Raw genomic sequence first — 22,466 nt, forward strand, 5'->3', positions numbered from 1 at the left:
GGTGCTAGTTATGCTCGGTATGGACTGAACATGTTGGAAATATGCCCTAAAGGCAATAATAAAAGCATTATTATTATATTTCCTTGTTCATGATAATTGTCTTTTATTCATGCTATAATTGTATTATCCGGAAATCGTAATACACGTGTGAATATATAGACCATAACATGTCCCTAGTGAGCCTCTAGTTGACTAGCTCGTTGGTCAACAGATAGTCATGGTTTCCTGACTATGGACATTAGATGTCATTGACAACGGGATCACATCATTAGGAGAACGATGTGATGGACAAGACCCAATCTTAAGCATAGCACAAGATCGTGTAGTTCGTTTTGCTAGAGCTTTTTCAATGTCAAGTATCTCTTCCTTAGACCATGAGATCGTGTAACTCCCGGATACCGTAAGAGTGCTTTGGGTGTACCAAACGTCACAACGTAACTGGGTGACTATAAAGGTGCACTACAGGTATCTTCGAAAGTGTTTGTTGGGTTAACACGGATCGAGACTGGGATTTGTCACTCCGTATGACGGAGAGGTATCTCTGGGCCCACTCGATAATGCATCATCATAATGAGCTCAAAGTGACCAAGTGTTTGGTCACGGGATCATGCATTATGGTACGAGTAAAGTGACTTGCCGGTAACAAGACTGAACGAGGTATTGGGATACCGACGATCGAGTCTTGGGCATGTAACGTACCGATTGACAAAGGGAATTGTATACGGGGTTTGATCGAATCCACGACATCGTGGTTCATCCGATGACATCATCAAGGAGCATGTGGGAGCCAACATGAGTATCCAGATCCCGCTGTTGGTTATTGCCCGAGAACCGTCTCGGTCATGTCTACGTGTCTCCCGAACCCGTAGGGTCTACACACTTAAGGTGTGGTGACGCTAGGGTTGTATGAATATGAGTATGCAGCAAACCGAATGTTGTTCGGAGTCCCGGATGAGATCCCGGACGTCACGAGGAGTTCCGGAATGGTCCGGAGGTAAAGATTTATATATAGGAAGTCTTATTTTGGTCGCCGGAAAAGTTTCGCACTTTATCGGTATTGTACCGGGAGTGCCGAAAGGGGTCCGGGGGTCCGCCGGGGGGGTCCACCTGCCCCGGGGGGCCACATGGGCTGTATGGGGTGTGCCTTGGCCTATATGGGCCAAGGGCACCAGCCCCAAGAGGCCCATGCGCCAAGAAGACTTGGAGAGGGGAGAGTCCAAAGAGGGGAAGGCACCTCCGAGGTGCCTTGGGGAGGATGGACTCCTCCCCCCCTCTTGGTCGCACCCCTTACTTGGAGGAAGGGGCAAGGATGCGCCCCCCACCCCCTCTCCCTTGCCCCTATATAAAGGGAGGGGAGGGAGGGGCAGCCGCACCCATAAGCCCTGGTGCCTCCCTCCTCCCTGCAACACCTCCTCCTCCTTCCGTAGTTGCTTAGCGAAGCCCTGCCGAAGTTCTGCTGCATCCAACACCACGCCATCGTGCTGCTGGATCTTCATCAACCTCTCCTTTTCCCTTGCTGGATCAAGAAGGAGGAGACGTCATCCGCTCCGTACGTGTGTTTAACGCGGAGGTGCTGTCCGTTCGGCACTAGGTCATCGGTGATCTGAATCACGGCGAGTACGACTCCATCAACCCCGTTCCATTGAACGCTTCCGCACGCGATCTACAAGTGTTATGTAGATGCAATCACTCTCCCATGACTTGTTGCTAGATGAACTCATAGATGGATCTTGGTGAAACCGTAGGAAAAATTTTAATTTTCTGCAACGTTCCCCAACAGTGGCATCATGAGCTAGGTCTATGCGTAGTTCTCTATTGCACGAGTAGAACACAATTTTGTTGTGGACGTAGATCTTGTCAACTTGCTTGCCTCCACTAGTCTTATCTTGCTTCAGCGGTATTGTGGGATGAAGCGGCCCGGACCAACCTTACACGTATGCTTACGTGAGACCGGTTCCACCGACTAACATGCACTAGTTGCATAAGATGGCTGGCGAGTGTCTGTCTCTCCCACTTTAGTTGGAGCGGATTCGATGAAAAGGGTCCTTATGAAGGGTAAATATAAGTTGACAAAATCACGTTGTGGTTATTCGTAGGTAAGAAAACGTTCTTGCTAGAACCCAATTGCAGCCACGTAAAAGATGCAACAATAATTAGAGGACGTCTAACTTGTTTTTGCAGCAATTGTCATGTGATGTGATATGGCCAGAAGTTGTGATGAATGATGTATGATATATTGTGATGTATGAGATCATGTTCTTGTAATAGGAATCACGACTTGCATGTCGATGAGTATGACAACCGGCAGGAGCCATAGGAGTTGTCTTTATTTTTGTATGACCTGCGTGTCATTGAAGAACGCCATGTAAACTACTTTACTTTATTGCTAAACGCGTTAGTTATAGAAGTAGAAGTAGTCGTTTGCGTGACAACTTCATGAAGACACGATGATGGAGATCATGATGATGGAGATCATGGTGTCATGCCGGTGACAAGATGATCATGGAGCCCCGAAGATGAAGATCAAAGGAGCTATATGATATTGGCCATATCATGTCACTACTTTATATAATTGCATGTGATGTTTATTATGTTTTATGCATCTTATTTACTTAGAACGACGGTAGTAAATAAGATTATCCCTTACAACAATTTCAAGAAGTGTTCTCCCCTAACTTTGCACCGTTGCTAAAGTTCGTCGTTTCGAAGAACCACGTGATGATCGGGTGTGATAGATCCTTACATTCACATACAACGGGTGTAAGACAGTTTTACACATGCAAAACACTTAGGGTCAACTTGACGAGCCTAGCATGTACAGACATGGCCTCGGAACACGAACACCGAAAGGTCGAACACGAGTCGTATGGAAGATACGATCAACATGAGAATGTTCACCGACGATGACTAGCCCGTCTCACGTGATGATCGGACACGGCCTAGTCGACTCAGATCGTGTAACACTTAGATGACTAAGGGGATGTCAAATCTGAGTGGGAGTTCATTAAATAATTTGATTAGATGAACTTAATTATCATGAACTTAGTCTAAAATCTTTGCAAAATATATCTTGTAGATCAAATGGCCAACGCTCATGTCAACATGAACTTCAACGCGTTCCTAGAGAAAACCAAGCTGAAAGATGATGGCAGCAACTATACAGACTGGGTCCGGAACCTTAGGATCATCCTCATAGCTGCCAAGAAAGCATATGTCCTTGAAGCACCGTTAGGTGACCCACCTGCTCTCCCAGCACTGCAAGACGATTTGAATGTTTGGCAGACACGTGCTGATGATTACTCCCTCGTTCAGTGCGGCATGCTTTACAGCTTAGAACCGGGGCTCCAAAAGCGTTTTGAGCATCACGGAGCATATGAGATGTTCGAGGAGCTGAAACTAGTTTTCCAAGCTCACGCCCGGGTCGAGAGATATGACATCTCCGACAAGTTCTATAGTTGTAAGATGGAGGAAAATAGTTCTGTCAGTGAGCACATACTCAAGATGTCTGGGTTGCACAACCGTATGACCCAGCTGAATATTAACCTCCCTGATGAGGCGGTCATTGACAGAATCCTTCAGTCGCTCTCACCAAGCTACAAGAGCTTTATGATGAACTACAATATGCAGGGGATGGTAAAGACCATTCCTGAAGTATTCTCTATGCTGAAGTCAGCAGAGGTTGAAATCAAGAAAGAACATCAAGTGTTGATGGTCAATAAGACCACTAAGTTCAAGAAGGGCAAGGGTAAGAAGAACTTCAAGAAGGACGGCAAGGAGGTTGCCGCGCCTGGTAAGCCAGTTACCGGGAAGAAGTCAAAGAATGGACCCAAGCCTGAGACTGAGTGCTTTTATTGCAAGGGGAAGGGTCACTGGAAGCGGAACTGCCCCAAATACTTAGCGGATAAGAAGGTCGGCAACACCAAAGGTATATTTGATATACATGTAATTGATGTGTACCTTACCAGTACTCGTAGTAACTCCGGGGTATTTGATACCGGTGCCATTGCTCATATTTGTAACTCACAGCAGGAGCTACGGAATAAGCGGAGACTGGCGAAGGACGAGGTGACGATGCGCGTCGAGAATGGTTCCAAGGTCGATGTGATCGCCGTCGGCACGCTACCTCTACATTTACCCAAGGGATTAGTTTTAAACCTCAATAATTGTTATTTAGTGCCAAGTTTGAGTATGAACATTGTATATGGATCTCGTTTAATACGAGATGGCTACTCATTTAAATCCGAGAATAATGGTTGTTCTATTTATATGAGAGATATGTTTTATGGTCATGCCCCGATGGTCAATGGTTTATGCTTAATGAATCTCGAACGTAGTGTTACACATATTCATAGCGTGAATACCAAAAGATGTAAAGTTGATAACGATAGTCCCACATACTTGTAGCACTGCCGCCTTGGTCACATTGGTGTCAAGTGCATGAAGAAGCTCCATGCTGATGGACTTTTAGAGTCTCTCGATTATGAATCATTTGACACATGCGAACCATGCCTCATGGGCAAAATGACCAAGACTCCGTTCTCCGGAACAATGGAGCGAGCAACAACTTGTTGGAAATCATACATACCGATGTGTGCGGTCCAATGAGTGTTGAGGCTCGCGAAGGATATCGTTATGTTCTCACTCTCATAGATGACTTGAGTAGATATGGGTATGTCTACTTGATGAAACACAAGTCTGAGACCTTTGAAAAGTTCAAGGAATTTCAGAATGAGGTAGAGAATCAACGTGACCGAAAGATAAAATTCTTACGATCGGATCGTGGAGGAGAATATTTAAGTCACGAATTTGGTACACACTTAAGAAAATGTGGAATCGTTTCACAACTCACGCCGCCTGGAACACCTCAGCGAAACGGTGTGTCTGAACGTCGTAATCGCACTCTATTAGATATGGTGCGATCTATGATGTCTCTTACCGATTTACCGCTATCATTTTGGGGATACGCTCTAGAGACAGCTACATTCACTTTAAATAGGGCACCGTCTAAATCCGTTGAGACGACACCGTATGAATTATGGTTTGGGAAGAAACCTAAGCTGTCGTTTCTAAAAGTTTGGGGATGCGATGCTTATGTCAAGAAACTTCAACCTGAAAAGCTCGAACCCAAGTCGGAAAAATGCGTCTTCATAGGATACCCCAAAGAAACCATTGGGTATACCTTCTACTTAAGATCCAAGGGCAAGATCTTTGTTGCCAAGAATGGATCCTTTCTGGAAAAAGAGTTTCTCTCGAAAGAAGTAAGTGGGAGGAAAGTAGAACTCGATGAAGTACTACCTCTTGAACGGGAAAGTAGTGCAGCTCAGGAAAATGTTCCTGTGATGCCTACACCAACTGAAGAGGAAAATAATGATGATGATCAAGGTACTTCGGATCAAGTTGCTACTGAACTTCGTAGGTCCACAAGGACACGTTCCGCACCAGAGTTGTTCGACAACCCTGTCCTGGAAATCATGTTGTTAGACAACGGTGAACCTTCGAACTATGAAGAAGCGATGGCGGGCCCAGATTCCAACAAATGGCTAGAAGCCATGAAATCCGAGATAGAATCCATGTATGAAAACAAACTATGGACTTTGACTGACTTGCCCGATGATCGGCGAGCGATAGAAAACAAATGGATCTTTAAGAAGAAGATGGACGCAGATGGTAATGTCACCATCTATAAAGCTCGACTTGTCGCTAAGGGTTATCGGCAAGTTCAAGGGATTGACTACGATGAGACTTTCTCTCCCGTAGCGAAGCTTAAGTCCGTCCGAATCATGTTAGCAATTGCCGCATACTATGATTATGAGGTATGGCAGATGGACGTCAAAACAGCATTCCTTAACGGGCATCTTAAGGAAGAACTGTATATGATGCAACCGGAGGGTTTTGTCGATCCTAAGAATGCTAACAAAGTATGCAAGCTCCAGCGATCCATTTATGGGCTGGTGCAAGCATCTCGGAGTTGGAACATTCGCTTTGATGAAATGATCAAAGCGTTTGGGTTTATGCAGACTTATGGAGAAGCCTGCGTTTACAAGAAAGTAAGTGGGAGCTCTGTAGCATTTCTCATATTATATGTAGATAACATACTTTTGATGGGAAATGATATAGAATTCTTGGACAGCATTAAGACCTACTTGAATAAGTGTTTTTCAATGAAGGACCTTGGAGAAGCTGCTTATATATTAGGCATCAAGATCTATAGAGATAGATCGAGAAGCCTCATAGGTCTTTCACAAAGCAATACCTTGATAAGATTTTGAAGAAGTTCAAAATGGATCAGTCCAAGAAGGGGTTCTTGCCTGTATTGCAAGGTGTGAGATTGAGCTCGGCTCAATGCCCGACCACGACAAAAGATAAAGAAGAGATGAGCGTCATCCCCTATGCCTCAGCCATAGGATCTATTATGTATGCCATGCTGTGTACCAGACCTGATGTAAACCTTGCCGTAAGTTTGGTAGGAAGGTACCAAAGTAATCCCGGCAAGGAACACTGGACAACGGTCAAGAATATCCTAAAGTACCTGAAAAGGACGAAGGACATGTTTCTCGTTTATGGAGGTGACAAAGAGCTCGTCGTAAAGGGTTACGTCGACGCTAGCTTTGACACAGATCTGGATGACTCTAAGTCACAAACCGGATACGTGTATATGTTGAATGGTGGAGCAGTAAGCTGGTGCAGCTGCAAGCAGAGCGTGGTGGCGGGATCTACATGTGAAGCGGAGTACATGGCAGCCTCGGAGGCAGCGCATGAAGCAATTTGGGTGAAGGAGTTCATCACCGACCTAGGAGTCATACCCAATGTGTCGGGGCTGATCAAACTCTTCTGTGACAGCACTGGAGCTATTGCCCTTGCCAAGGAGCCCAGGTTTCACAAGAAGACCAAGCACATCAAACGTCGTTTCAACTCCATCCATGAAAATGTTCAAGATGGAGACATAGATATTTGCAAAGTACATACGGATCTGAATGTCACAGATCCATTGACTAAACCTCTCTCGCGAGCAAAACATGATCAACACGAGAACTCTATGGGTGTTCGATTCATCACAATGTAACTAGATTATTGACTCTAGTGCAAGTGGGAGACTGTTGGAAATATGCCCTAGAGGCAATAATAAAAGCATTATTATTATATTTCCTTGTTCATGATAATTGTCTTTTATTCATGCTATAATTGTATTATCCAGAAATCGTAATACACGTGTGAATATATAGACCATAATATGTCCCTAGTGAGCCTCTAGTTGACTAGCTCGTTGGTCAACAGATAGTCATGGTTTCCTGACTATGGACATTAGATGTTATTGACAACGGGATCACATCATTAGGAGAATGATGTGATGGACAAGACCCAATCTTAAGCATAGCACAAGATCGTGTAGTTCATTTTGCTAGAGCTTTTTCAATGTCAAGTATCTCTTCCTTAGACCATGAGATCGTGTAACTCCCGGATACCGTAAGAGTGCTTTGGGTGTACCAAACATCACAACGTAACTGGGTGACTATAAAGAAAATAAAATTACCTTATGAATCTATCATGAGAGCCACTTATGGATTACCTACCAAAGATGCCAAAACCTAGATATATCCTTGTTTTTATGCCTCGCTAGGGGCGTTAAACGATAGCGCTTGTTGGGAGGCAACCCAATTTTATTTTTTATTTTTTGTTTTGCTTATGTTTAGGAATAAATAATCCATGTAGCCTCTGTTTGGATGTGGTTTTATGTTTTACTTAGTGTTTGTGCCAAGTAGAACCTATAGGATAAGCTATGATGATAGTTGATTTGATTCTGCTGAAAAACAGAAACTTTGCGCTCACGAGAAAAAATTCAATAAATCACATAAACGTGCTTTTGCATTGATTCGTTTTGCTGATGATCAATAAAAAAATTTTCCAGTACTTCCTATTTTGGCGGAATTTGTAGAGTTCCAGAAGTTTGCGTTCCTTACAGATTGCTACAGACTGTTCTGTTTTTGACAGATTCTGTTTTTTGTGTGTTGTTTGCTTATTTCAACGCATCTATGGCTAATAAATTAGTTTATAAACCATAAGGAAGTTGGAATACAGTAGGTTTAACACCAATATAAATAAATTATGAGTTCATTAAAGTACCTTAAAGTAGTCTTTTGTTTTTTTTCACTAAAGGAGCTCACGAGATTTCTATTGAGTTTTGTGTTGTGAAGTTTTTAAGTTTTGGGTGAATTCTTTTGATGGATTATGGAGCAAGGAGTGGCAAGAGGCTAAGCTTGGGGATGCCCATGGCACCCCCAAGATAATCCAAGGACACCAAAAAGTCAAAGCTTGGGGATGCCCCGGAAGGCATCCCCTCTTTCGTCTACTTCCATCGGTAATTTACTTGGAGCTATATTTTTATTCACCACATGATATGTGTTTTGCTTGGAGCGTCTTGTATTATTTGCGTATTTGCTTGTTAGTTTACCACAATCATCCTTGCTGAACACACCTTTTGAGAGAGCCATACACTAATTGGGATTTGCTAGAATACTCTATTTGCTTCACTTATATCTTTTGAGCTTGATAGTTTTGCTCATAGTGCTTCATTTATATCTTTTGACCGTGATAAGTTTTGGTCTAGTGAAGTTCACTTATATCTTTTAGAGCACAGTGGTGGATTTGTTTTAAAGAAACTATTGATCTCTCATGCTTCACTTAGATTATTTTGAGAGTCGTTAATAGCATGGTAATTTTCTTAATGTTAATATACTTGGTATTCAAGATATGTGAAACTTTCTTTTGAGTATGTTAAATACTAAGATAAATTTGATGCTTGATAATTGTTTTGAGATATGGAGGTGTTAATATCAAAGTCGTGCTAGTTGAGTAATTATGAATTTAAAGAATGCTTGTGTTGAAGTTTGCAAGTCCCGTAGCATGCACGTATGGTTAAAGTTGTGTAACAAATTTGAAACATGAAGTGTACCTGGCTTGTGCATCCTTATGAGTGGCGGTCGGGGACGAGCGATGGTCTTTTTCTACCAATCTATCCACCTAGGAGCATGCGCGTAGTACTTGATTTTTGATGACTTCTAAATTTTTGCAATAAGTATATGAGTTCTTTTGACTAATGTTGAGTCCATGGATTATACGCACTCTCACCTTTCCGCCTTTGCTAGCCTCTTTGGTACCGTGCATTGCCCTTTCTCATCTTGAGAGTTGGTGCAAACTTCGCCGGTGCATCCAAACCCCGTGATATGATACGCTCTATCACACATAAACCTCCTTATATCTTCCTCAAAACACCCATCATACCTACCTATTATGGCATCTCCATAGCCATTCCGAGATATATTGCCATGCAACTTCCATCACCATATTCATGACATACATTACTTTTGTCATATTGCCATTGCATGATCATGTAGTTGACATCGTATTTGTGGCAAAGCCACCATGCATTAATTTTTCATACATGTCACTCTTGATTCATTGCACCATCCCGGTACACCACCGGAGGCATTCATATAGAGTCATATCTTGTTCTAAGTTTCGAGTTGTAATCCTTATGTTGTAATCAATAGAAGTGTGATGATCATCATTATTAGAGCATTGCCCAAATAAAAAAGAGAGAGAGAAAGGCCAAAAAAAGAAAGGCCCAAAAAAAAGAAAATAAATAAAAAGGGCAATGCTACTATCTCTTTTTCCACACTTGTGCTTCAAAGTAGCACCTTGTTCTTCATATAGTGAGCCTCATAAGTTGTGCTTCAAAGTAGCACCTTGTTCTTTATGTAGTGAGTCTCATAGGTTGTCTTTTTTATACTAGTGGGAATTTTTCATTATAGAACTTGGCTTGTATATTCCTACGATGGACTTCCTCAAATGCCCTAGGTCTTCATGAGCAAGCAAGTTGGATGCACACCCACTAGTTTTCTTCTTGTTGAGCATTCATAGCTCTAGTGCATCCGTTGCATGGCAATCCCTACTCCTCATGTTGACATCAATCCATGGGCATCTCCATAGCCTGTTGATTATCCTCGTCAATGTGAGACTTTCATCTTTTTTGTCTTCTCCACACAATCCCCATCATCATATTCTATTCTACCCATAGTGCTATATCCATGGCTCACGCTCATATATTGCGTGAAGGTTGGAAAAGTTTGAGATTATTTAAGTATGAAATAATTGCTTGGCTTGTCATCGGGGGTATAGAAGTTGGGAACATCTTTGTGTGACCGAAATGAAGCATAGCCTAACTATATGATTTTGTAGGGATGAACTTTCTTTTGCCATGCTATTTTGAGAAGACATGATTGCCTTGATTAGTATGCTTGAAGTATTATAATTTTTATGTCAATATGAAATTTTGTCTTGAATCTTTCGGATCTGAATATTCATACTACAATTAAGGAGATTTACATTGAAATTATGCCAAAGTATCACTCTGCATCAAAAATTCTTTTTTATCATTTACCTACTCGAGGACGAGCATGAATTAAGCTTGGGGATGCCTGATACGTCTCCAACGTATCTATAATTTTTTATTGCTCCATGCTACTTTATCTACTGTTTTGGACTACATTGGGCTTTATTTTCCACTTCTATATTATTTTTGCCTATTTCAGTGTTTCGAAGAAACAGAATATCAAACGGAGTACAAACGGAATGAAACCTTCGGGAACGTGATTTTCTCACCGAACATGATCCAGGAGACTTGGACCCTGCTCCAAGGAACAACCGAGGCGGTCACGAGGGTGGGGGGCGCGCCCTCCCCCCTGGGCGCGCCCCCTACCTCATGGGCCCCCTGTTGCTCCAGCGACGTACTCCTTCCTCCTATATATACCTACGTACCCCCGACAGATCAAATACGGAGCCAAAAACCTAATTCCACCATCGCAACTTTCTGTATCCATGAGATCCCATCTTGGGGCCTGTTCCGGAGCTCCGTCGGAGGGGGCATCTACCACGGAGGGCTTCTACATCAACACCATAGCCTCTCCGATGAAGTGTGAGTAGTTTACTTCAGACCTTCGGGTCCATAGCTAGTAGCTAGATGGCTTCTTCTCTCTTTTTGGATCTCCATACAATGTTCTCCCCCTCTCTTGTTGAGATCTATTCGATGTAATCTTCTTTTTTGCGGTGTGTTTGTTGAGACCAATGAATTGTGGGTTTATGATCCAGCTTATCAATGAATAATATTTGAATCTTCTCTGAATTATTTTATGTATGATTGAGTTATCTTTGCAAGTCTCTTCGAATTATCCATTTGGTTTGGCCAACTAGATTGGTAGTTCTTGCAATGGGAGAAGTGTTTAGCTTTGGGTTTAATCTTGCGGTGTCCTTTCCCAGTGACAGCAGGGGCAGCAAGGCACGTATTGTATTGTTGCCATCGAGGATAACAAGATGGGGTTTTTATCATATTGCATGAATTTATCCCTCTACATCATGTCATCTTGCTTAAGGCGTTACTCTGTTTTTAACTTAATACTCTAGATGCATGCTGGATAGCGGTCGATGAGTGGAGTAATAGTAGTAGATGCAGAATCGTTTCGATCTACTTGTCTCGGACGTGATGCCTATATACATGATCATACCTAGATAACGTCATAATTATTCGCTTTTCTATCAATTGCTCAACAGTAATTTGTTCACCCACCGTAGAATACTTATGCTCTTTAGAGAAGGTACTAGTGAAACCTATGGCCCCTGGGTCTATTCTCATCATATCAATCTCCATTACTTTATTACTTGCTTTGTTTTTACTTTGCTTTTTACTTTTCACTTTGCATCTCTATATCAAAAATACCAAAAATATTATTTATCATCTCTATCAGATCTCACCCTCGTAAGTGACCATGAAGGGATTGACAACCCCTAATCGCGTTGGTTGCGAGTAGCTATTGTTTTGTGTAGGTACGAGGGACTTGTGCGTGGTCTCCTACTGGATTGATACCTTGGTTCTCAAAAACTTAGGGAAATACTTACGCTACTTTGCTGCATCATCCTCTCCTCTTCGGGGAAATCCCACATAGTGCTCAAGAGGTAGTATTTTCCATTGACTGTTATAACCCCGCGAGGTCCGGGCATCTTGAGCTTGAGGTATGCATAGTGCGGTACCGCATTGAATCTGGTGAATGCGGTTCGTCCGAGCAGTGCATGATAGCCGCTGCAGAAGGGGACGATATCGAAGATTAACTCCTCGCTTCGGAAGTTGTCCGGAGATCCGAAGACTACTTCCAGTGTGATTGAGCCCGTGCAACAGGCTTCTACACCTGGTATGACACCTTTAAAGGTGGTTTTCATGGGTTTGATCCTTGAGGGTCGATGCCTATTTTGCGCATTGTATTCTGATAGAGCAGGTTCAGGCTGCTGCCACCGTCCATAAGGACTCTTGTAAGGTGGAATCCGTCAATGATGGGGTCGAGGACCAACGCGGCCGAACCGCCATGACGGATACTAGTTGGATGGTCCCTGCGATCGAAAGTGATCGGGCAAGAAGACCATGGGTTGAACTTTGAGGCGACTGGCTCCATCACATAGACGTCCCTTAGTGCACGCTTCCGTTCCCGCTTGGGAATATGGGTTGCGTATATCATGTTTACCGTTTTCACTTGGGGAGGAAATTTCTTCTGTCCTCCTGTGTTCGGCAGCCGGGGCTCCTCGTCCTCGTCACTATGCAGCCCCTTTTCCTTGTTTTTGGCATTCAACTTGCCGGCATGTTTGAACACCCAGCATTCTCTGTTGGTGTGGTTGGCTGGTTTATCAGGGGTGCCGTGAATTTGACACGAGCGATCGAGTATGCGGTCTAGACTGGACGGGCCCGGGTTGTTTCTTTTGAATGCCTTTTTCTGTTGATCGGACTTCTTGAAGTGCCAGGATTTCTTGATGTGTTGTTGCTGCGAGCCAGCCATCTGTCCTCGCTCACACAAAAGCGGGTCATGAGTGTCGTGAGGGCTGCCATGGACTTCAGCTTCTGCTTATGGAAAAGAACTTGCATGACATCTTTTGTCCTACCCTCCCGTGGCAGCGGGGTCCTAGTGGAAACTAAGGGATATTAAGGCCTCCTTTTAATAGAGAACCGGACCAAAGCATTAACACATGGTGAATACATAAACTCCTCAAACTCCGGTCATCACCGAGAAGTGTCCCGATTATTGTCACTTCAGGGTTGTCGGATCATAACACATAATAGGTGACTATAGACTTGCAAGATAGGATCAAGAACACACATATATTCATGAAAACATAATAGGTTCAGATCTGAAATCATGGCACTTGGGCCCTAGTGACAAGCATTAAGCATAGCAAAGTCATAGCAACATCAATCTCAGAACATAGTGGACACTAGGGATCAAACCCTAACAAAACTAACTTGATTACATGGTAAATTTCATCCAACCCATCACCGTCTAGCAAGCCTACGATGGAATTACTCACACACGGCGGTGAGCATCATAAAATTGGTGATGGAGGATGGTTGATGATGACGACAGCGACGAATCCCCCTCTCCGGAGCCCCGAACGGACTCCAGATCAGCCCTCCTGAGAGAGATTAGGGCTTGGCGGTGGCTCCGTATCGTAAAACGTGATGAAACTTTCTCTCTGATTTTTTTTCTCTGCGAGACGGTATATATGGAGTTGGAGTTGAGGTCGGAGGAGGTCCGGGGGCCCACGAGATAGGGGGCGCGCCCTAGGGGGGGGCCCACTTTCTCGTGGACAGGCCCTGGGCCCCCTGGCCTTGATTCTTTCGCCAAAAATTCTTATTAATTCTGAAAAGTCCCTCCGTGGATTTGCAAGTCATTCCGAGAACTTTTCTTTTCTACACATAAAACAACATCATGGTGGTTCTGCTGAAAACAGCGTCATTCTAGGTTAGTTTCATTCAAATCATGCAACTTAGAGTCCAAAACAAGGGCAAAAGTGTTTGAAAAAGTAGATGCGTTGGAGACGTATCAGCGGGCGCGGGCGAGCTCCGCCCCGTCCATGCAGAGGCGGACACGGGCGCGAGCCACCCCGACCACACCCCGGCTGGCGCTGGCGAGTTCTGCTCCAGCCACGCGGAGGCGGGCGTGGGCGAGCTCCGCCCCGGCCAAGCGCGTCGGGTGCGAGCTCCGGCCACGACTACTCCCCGTGCAGGAGATGGTCGAGTGGAGGCTTTGACCGTGCGAGCGTGAGCCCCGCCCCGGCCATGCGCGTTGTGTGCGCTAGGTGGTGGAAGGAAAGGGAGAGGAGAGGAGAAAGAAAAGAGAGAAAGGGGAGGAGAGAGGAGAGAGGAGGAAGAGAGGGGCTGACGAGTGGCCCTGTGCATGCAAAAGTCATCTGCCGGCGTCCCCAGCTACCCCCCGGGGGGCTGGGTTTGGTGCGGAAGTGCCGGCCGTAAATCTTGCGAAATCCGACGAAGAACGGGTCTCTGGGGACCCGAGTGTGGCGTTTTTTGCCCGCCGGCATCCAAAAAATGCCTTGGGAAGGCTTCCTGAGGGGCCCGCCGGATCACATGCTGCTGCTGTAGCGCCCCGCGTGGCGCGCTGGGGAGCACCCATATTGTTCGTTGGAACTCCCCTGCAAGGGATTCCCGTGGGTTAGTTTCCACCGTAAAATAACTATTTTCTTAGCACAACTCTTTAGGCAAATTTTCTTAGCGCAAAAATTATATATATCACTCACAGTAAGTGTTAAAGCTAGTGCCCTACATCGTGTGTTGATTAGGCCGACCCATTAGGAGAGTAGAAGAAGCTGGTTTTGGGAATGTCTATTTTTTTCGATTTTAGTTTTTTCATTTTGTTTGACTTTTAATTTTGTTTCTTTCCCTTTTTAACTTGTGAATATTTTTAAAATTCATGAATAAGTTTCAAATTCATTAAAAAAACCTCGTGGACCTATTTTGAATTCCTGAATATTTGGTAAATTCATGAACAATTATCAAATTTATTAATATTTTTACCAATACTTGTATATCTTTTCAAATCGATGAACATGTTTAAAATCATGAACATTTTTTAAACCCATAAACATTTTCAAATACATTAATAGTTTTTTTTCAAATTCATGAACTTTTTTTGTATATGTGAGCATTTTTTATGTTGGGGAACATCCTTTCAAACCCGTGAACATTTTTGATCCGCGAACATTTTTCATATCCACACACTTTTTAAAATTCTTGATTACCTTTTTGAAATCATGATGATTTTAAAATTCTTAAATATTTTTTAAGTCGTTGACATTCTTAATAATGTAAATAAAATTGACCGAATGTAAAGAAATTAAAGTGAAAATCATTTCATTTTGAGGCAAAAGTTCAACTCAAGAAAATCGCCCGAAGAGTTGCATACTCTACTGGGCGGGCGCAACTGTTCATGCTACATGCGACTGCTCTGTAACAATCGCAATGAGGGATATACAGCAACGCCCATTTTCTTAGTGCTTCTAAAACTGTCCAAAAAATAGTGTTTCTAAGAAGAGGCGTTTTTAGTATGGGCCTATGTAATAGCTTTTTTTAAACACGGTACGGACACACACGCTCATAAATACGCACATACGCTCATCCCTATGAATGTACACACACATCCAACCTCCACGAGCACCTCCGAGAGACTTAGCCGGCATATCATCTTGAGATTGATGAAGTGGCCATAGCCGCCTTCATAGCCGATGGGAATGTCTCTTCCCACTGAACGAACATCACCGGAAGATCTGAAATAAATTCAGAAAAATGCGTGCACCAGTGTCAAGTATGGAACTTCAACCCTGCACTACTAGGGAAAAGCTTATACACAAACGCTTACTAGTAGCGAGGGTTTATACCCCTCGCTACTGCTACTTACTAGTAGCGCAAGTTTTTACCCCTCGCTACTACTAAGTTGATATTAGTAGCGCGGGTTTTTAACCCTCGCTACTACTAAGTGGTCTCTACCGTGCCCCCCCCCAGGACATGCCATATTAGTAGCGAGGGTTATAAACCCGCGCTGCTGCTAAGTTGATAGTTGTAGCGCAGGTTTTTACCCCTCTCTACTACTAAGCGGTCTCTACCATGCCCCCCTGAACATGCCATAGTAGTAGCGAGGGGTAAAAACCCGCGCTACTACTAAGTACTGGGTTTTTTAACAGCCCTGAAATCCCCATCTCCTCGTCCAAATCACTCCTCTCCCCCGTCCCTCTCCTCCTCCTCCTCTCTCTCTCTCTCCATAGGCTCTCCCATGGCGCTCCTGCCCATGCGCGCCTCCTCCTCCATGGCGCCCAATGAGGCCGTCGCCTCGCGCCGCTGGCATCAAGGAGCTCGCCGGTCTTCCCCCTCGCCTCCCGCCACCACTCTGGAGCACCTCGCCACCAACGACTAGCTCCGGTGCTCCCTCCATCTCATTCATCTCTCCCTTCTTTCTCTTTCCCCTCTGTCCTCTGGTTTCACTCACCCTCCCATGTTCTTGCCCATGCAGGTCATCGCCATGGACGACCAAGAGCTCGCTGCCTTGGCTGCGAAGAGGAGCCCCACGCCGCTGCCTTGCTCAGCCATGGATACGGGCCCTCTGCAGCAACTGGCGCTAGATCTTCTCTGTCGCCGCCCTTCCGCAGCTCCGACGACCCCTAGCGCCGCTAGATCGAAGCATTGCTTCCATTGAGAGCATGCACGGGATCGAGAATTTTTTTGGTTTTTGAAATTAATAGTAGTAGCGCGGGTCGCACCCACGCTACTACTAACACACGTAGTAGTAGGGCGCACCCACGCTACTACTACAAGTTAGTTGTAGCGCCGTAGTAGTAGCGTGGGTGCCCGCGCTACTACTAGCTATTTAACGCGCGCTACTACTAGGCTTTTCCCTGGTAGTGCTGGTAGGCTGGGGATACTACTGTTCTTCTAACCATAGGTTCGTTCGCATGGTCACATGTAATAGTTGCATGATTTACTTCGGTGATTTGAAAAGTATGATACGTCCCCAAACCTTGTTTGGAGAATTAATTTGATTGCCTAGTTGATTGACAGGAAAACTAATTTAATTGCCTAGATGATTTGTCAACGATGGAATATCATTTTGATAGCCTAGCTGATTGAGAGGAAATAGTTTGTTTAGAGAATAAACACCCTCAATTGCTTTTTCAAACAAATTATTCTTTTAGACATACCAAACAAGTGCTGAACATTGGAGATTTCTGCATAGTGAAGATGGTGTGCTCTTAATTACAAACAACACTTACTCATGAGATACCAGTATAATCTTGTCAAAGCAACAAAAGATGTATGTAGCTAATTTTGTGGTTTTCATGTTGAAAGGAATTTTGGTATATCAATTTGTGCAATTATTAGGTTTATGTTTAGTTTTAGGTTAAAATGTACACTTAATATGATGTATGAATGTTAATAGCAATGACCAATAAGCATTAGCAGCTTGTTCCTCTGAATCTCCAATGCAAGAAGGCATCAATGAAAATTTCAGCACCAAGCAACAATGTGGCTTATGTCAGCACCTCTATTGAACCTATTTAAGTGTTTTCTTTTAGCTCTGATGGGCCAAGTGGCGGGTCCACCCACTATCTTCTAGTATATCTAAATAGCTCGCCTCCACTAAGCTATTTGTCTAAATATGCAAGCATGTCATGTAAGTACGCAACATGCACGGGAAAAGTTCCACTGCAACATGCAATCATGCGTTTGAAAAAAACTCATCTCAACATGCAAACATGCATGCAAATTTTGAATTTATTATGCTATTTATATTAATACATTTTTTGTACAACTGTACGTTAATTAAAATACAATAAATCGTATTCCCTCCATTCCAAAATATAGTGCTTCCTCTATTCACATGCTTCAACTTTGACAATAAATTTAACCAACGAGACCGACTGCGATGGGAGCAAAAGTTATACCAGTGAATTCATATTCAAAAGAAGTTTTCAATTATATAGTTTTGTCTCTCACCGCAGTCGGTCTCATTGGTTAAATTTATGGTCAAAGTTGGACCCCGGAAAGCACGTGCGCACTATATTTTGGAATGGAGGGAGAATGGCTTTTTTGTTTACTTCTCATATTATTACTCTTAATATTCATCTCCCACAAAACCAAATCTTATTGAAATATATTAAAATATATTCCCACAATGACATGTGGAATATCCTCTAGTTCTTTTTTTTGAATTGCTTGGATTGCTTACCACATACTATGTCATATGGTTGGAATATCCTCTAGTTTGTATAAAAACCAAACGATACATGGAGTACCAACTAAATTCATCTCGCCAGCTCGCTTGGGGGAAGGATAATGAGGCAAACTCAGGGCCTCTATAATGGTCTCCATGTCGCTCGAGCTCTAAAGATCATTTCTGAGTTCAACTTCTCATCTGCCCCTGAGAATCTATTGGGCTTTTTGTGACTTTGTCACTACGGCCGAATGGGCAGCAAAATAGAAGGTATGCTGTAATAACTTTCCTTGGAGAATGACCATTTAAGATACTAAGAAAACAAATAACAAAAAACTCACTAAAAATTCAAAATGATCTAATTGGTTAACCCAAAAGAATAACAATTTACCTTGTATACAGCAAAATTCTGTAGGAACAAAACAATATAATTATGATATCAATATCAGCAATTAAAGAATTATAGGATCTCCATATTGTTGTACAAACAAATTTCAAAGGGGAGGCTGAAAAACAAAAAGCCACAGTGCAATAGAAAGAGAAAATCATATTTGAAAACAACATTACACAAGGTAATCAAAATTAACATCAATGGGCACATGAGGAAGTTGTGAGCTTATTCTCAATCTCAAGTAGTTAAAAACTTGCGATGAACTGAATGGGTCAGTAGGATTAGTATGAGTTGACGGCGCCACATTTTTCCTGATCTCACCATTGGCACTGGTCTTGACTTCGATAGCACCCATCCTTACCATCGCTGCCTTGAACTTCTCCTCCCACACACCATTGTCGTTGGCATTGGCACGCAATGCCACACTTGTATCATCTAATGTCATGAGCATGGAATCCAACATGAAGAGCACATCATGGCTAAACATATTATTGTAGTACTTGTTATCGACCTTGTTAGGGGTCTTGACATCCTGCACCACCATGTTGTCACTTCCTATGTCTGGCCTGCATTGCTCCAGGAGAGAGCTCATTAGTGTGGGGTCCATGTCAGAGGTGCTTGCGTTGAGGTAGTCGAAGAAGGATGAGGAGAAGGAGGAGGAATGGGACATTCCAATGGCGTGTGCAGTAGAGAGGGTGACCATCTCGTCGGCAATCAGCCTCTTGGAGGCAAATTTGGAGCTGGTCAGTGATGCGAAGGGAGGGGGCAAGTTGGAGAGTGTCAGATTCATGAAGGAAACAAGTCCATCATAATGGCCTACTGGTGTGCCGAAGAAGACAATCTTGTACTTGAGGAAGTAGGTGGCATCACGCCCAGCGAAGGCCATGACATCGACGCATGAGATGATGTTGATCCCGTACTCCTTGATTCTAGCCTTGGTGACAGAGTGAAATCCGGTAGGGATAGGGTGTGCTGAGCTAAGTGTCTCGACATGATGGTAATAGGGGCACAAGTTCTTAGCCAGGTTCGGGTTATGCTAGGAGATAAAACCCTATGTCATGGATGTGTTTGTATTAATTTGGGACGGAATGCAGAGTACAGGTGATCTACTACGAGATCGTTGTGTGTCGTGTATGAGCCCCAGCCCTCGGTTTATATAGGTACTGGGATGTAGGGTTACATCCTAGTTGGTTACTCACAAGGCGAACGTGTTATAGACGACTTCTAATGTCTTGGAGTATACGTCAAGTCTTTAGGAACCTTCCTTTCATATGCCATGGGCGGCCTCGATGTGGCCCACTGGTGAATTGATATGGGGGTCCTCGACCTGGCCCAACTGGCCGAAAAACGACGTGGTGAGAGATCCCCTAGCCAGGCCACCATCGGTAGCCATTGAAGCGGTCTGCAAGTCCGAGATGCTCCTCGGTTTTTCTGAGCTATTCTTCATTCGTCGGTCGTTAGTGTTGAAAACTGGTTCAACTAGTCCTCCCATATCCAATTTCTTGATCGTCTAATTGTAACTAGTCCTCCCGTATCCAATTTCTTGATCGTCTAATTGTAACTGAGGAGTTTTTAGGCGCACCTCGGTTTCCGCCAAGCCCTTTACACTTCGGAAATGTTAACGCCCACACGTGTGGGCGTTTGCACATCGCCCACACGCCTCCATCACCACTCACTTTGCCACGTATGAATAGATGACATCAGCAGATTTTTTTTTGATTTTCGGCTTAAAAATGTTGTATTTCCTAAATGAAAAAGCGAACTAAAAATCCGTTTTCACCATTAAATCCGTCTCGACGAGATCTTCAAAACTAGACCCCATGTTGATATGTTTCGACGATTTTTTTTTGCCAGAAGTTGCCACGATGTTTACACTGCGGTTGCCATAGGGCTTAAACTAAAGTTGCCATGTGGCAATTTTAGTTTGTAGATCATGGCAATTTTAGTATTTTGATGATGGCAACTCCAGTACTTTGACCATGAAAATTATTTTTTGTATGAACCATGGCAATTTTACGTGCATGTATCATGGCAATTTTAGTTTATGGTTCATGGCAAGTCTAGTTTCTTAATTCCCCGTTTTATAAATGTCAAAATTTACTTTTAAATGTAGAAGAAAATAGCTGAAACATATCATGGCAACTTCAGTGTAAACATCATGGCAATTCATATGCAATAGACATGGCAACTTTTAATCCAAAAAAGTTTCATCAAAACATATCAACATGGGATCTAGTTTCGAAGATCTCATCATGAGGGATTTAATGGTGAAAACGGATTTTCAATCGGATTTTTTGTTTAAGAGATAAAACATTTAAAAAACTGAAAATCCAAAAAGATTCCTGCATGCATGCATGCGATGACGTGGCAATCTGTTTACATTAGAGACGTGTGGTGCGTCTCCCTTCCTGCCACACGTGTGGCAGTTAGCGCGACCCACACACTTTTGTGCCGATATAGATGTTGAAAATCTTCCCGCGTAGTCATTTCTTAACCATGAATCATTCCCGCGAGTAGCTTGTCATGATGGCCCATCCTGGCTCTGACAGCACAGACCGATCCCATCCGTCAGCCCACGTGGCTATGAGATGGCCATGTCTTGGTAGTCAACATAATGTATGTACGTGGGTCAGGGGGCCACCTTTTTTACGTCTTATCTAAAAAGTGATCGTGCGCCTCGATATAGTAATTAATAAACCGCCCCTTGATTCCCGTGCATACCACATGGGAAACGGCGGAATTAATGCCTCGTAGCTAGGTCGCGACGCCACAACTTCACACATAGCTCTTGTATAAAAGGCGGACCTCTGTGAGGTGGGGGGGGGGGAGTTTAAACCCTCGGGCCATCCTCCTCTTTCTCCTCTTCCTCTAGCTGCACCTTTTCAATCTTTCTTTCGTGCCCCTTCGTCACCTTGACCCTGATGGATCAGAACTGGGCAGAGCCCCAGCCGGCTGCTGCCACAAGTCGAAGCCCCCGGCATGTCCACCCCTCCGTGCAATGTACGAGTCACCACGGCCCCGCCGCTAAGCCTGCCCAAGTGTCAACGCGCCCCAGACCAGCGTTGTGCGACAACTCAAGTTTGCCGGCCCACGTCGATCCCCACCGAGCAGGGAGAAGAAACAACCCCGCCACCACCTACATCGACCAGGCTTTGCCTGGCCACACAGACCGGTGGTGGAGAGGAAGGAGCGAGGGGAATGCGGCCTGGACGGCGAGGGATTGGCCCCTCGGTCGATCACAGAGCGAAGCAAGGGGGAGGGTTTTTTTAGTCGATCTTCAATAAAAAAAATTATAGTTCTTTGTCTCTACTTAAGAAAATCTGAATTTAATAAGCTAAGAAGCCTCCAAAATAGTTAAAATCATAGAATCGCTCCTTGGACTGAACCGAGACATATATGACCACAAAAAGAGAATTATCCTGCCAATATCAGTAATTAAAAAATATAGGTGCTCCATATTGTTGTACAAACAACTTTCATAGAAGGAAAGGTTACAAAAATTGCCACAATGCAATAAAAAGATAGAATAATACAACCAGAGGGAAAATCAAATCTAAAAACAACATTAGAGGTAATCAAAATAAACATCAATGTACACACGCGAAAGTCGTGAGCTTATTCTCAACCTCAAGCGGTTAAAAACTTGCGACGATGCGAATGGGTCAATAGGTTTAGTATGAGTTGACGACGCCACATTTTCTCCTGATCTCACCATTGGCACTGGTCTTGACCTCGATAGCCCCCATCCTTACCATCGCTGCCTTGAACTTTTCCTCTCACACACCGTTGTCTTTGGCATTGGCACACACCGCTGCACTTGTATCATCTGCCACCATTAGTGTAGCATCTGAATCGAAGAGCACCTCGTGGCTAAGCACATTCTTGTAGTACTTGTTGTCGACCTTGTTAGGGGTCTTGATGTCCTGCACCACCGTGTTGTCATTTTCTGTGTCTGACTTGCATTGCTCCCTGAGAGGGCTCAT

General features: G+C 43.8%; 1 protein-coding gene and 1 pseudogene across 1 annotated transcript; both read right to left on the reverse strand.

The window, feature by feature from the left end:
* Positions 1–16,471, reverse strand: part of LOC119321482 — an 18,029-nt pseudogene extending 1,558 nt beyond the window's left edge.
* Positions 16,472–18,333: 1,862 nt separating this feature from the next.
* LOC119321483 (peroxidase 2-like) lies at positions 18,334–22,466 on the reverse strand. Its single transcript, XM_037595144.1, has 4 exons — positions 22,293–22,466; positions 18,737–19,417; positions 18,484–18,501; positions 18,334–18,405 (listed from the first exon to the last, which is right to left on the reverse strand). The coding sequence occupies exons 1-4, from the start codon at positions 22,464–22,466 to the stop codon at positions 18,334–18,336; spliced, it is 945 nt and encodes a 314-aa protein (XP_037451041.1).

Source organism: Triticum dicoccoides, chromosome 6B, assembly GCF_002162155.2.
Source record: "Triticum dicoccoides isolate Atlit2015 ecotype Zavitan chromosome 6B, WEW_v2.0, whole genome shotgun sequence".
Classification (NCBI taxonomy): domain Eukaryota; kingdom Viridiplantae; phylum Streptophyta; class Magnoliopsida; order Poales; family Poaceae; genus Triticum; species Triticum dicoccoides.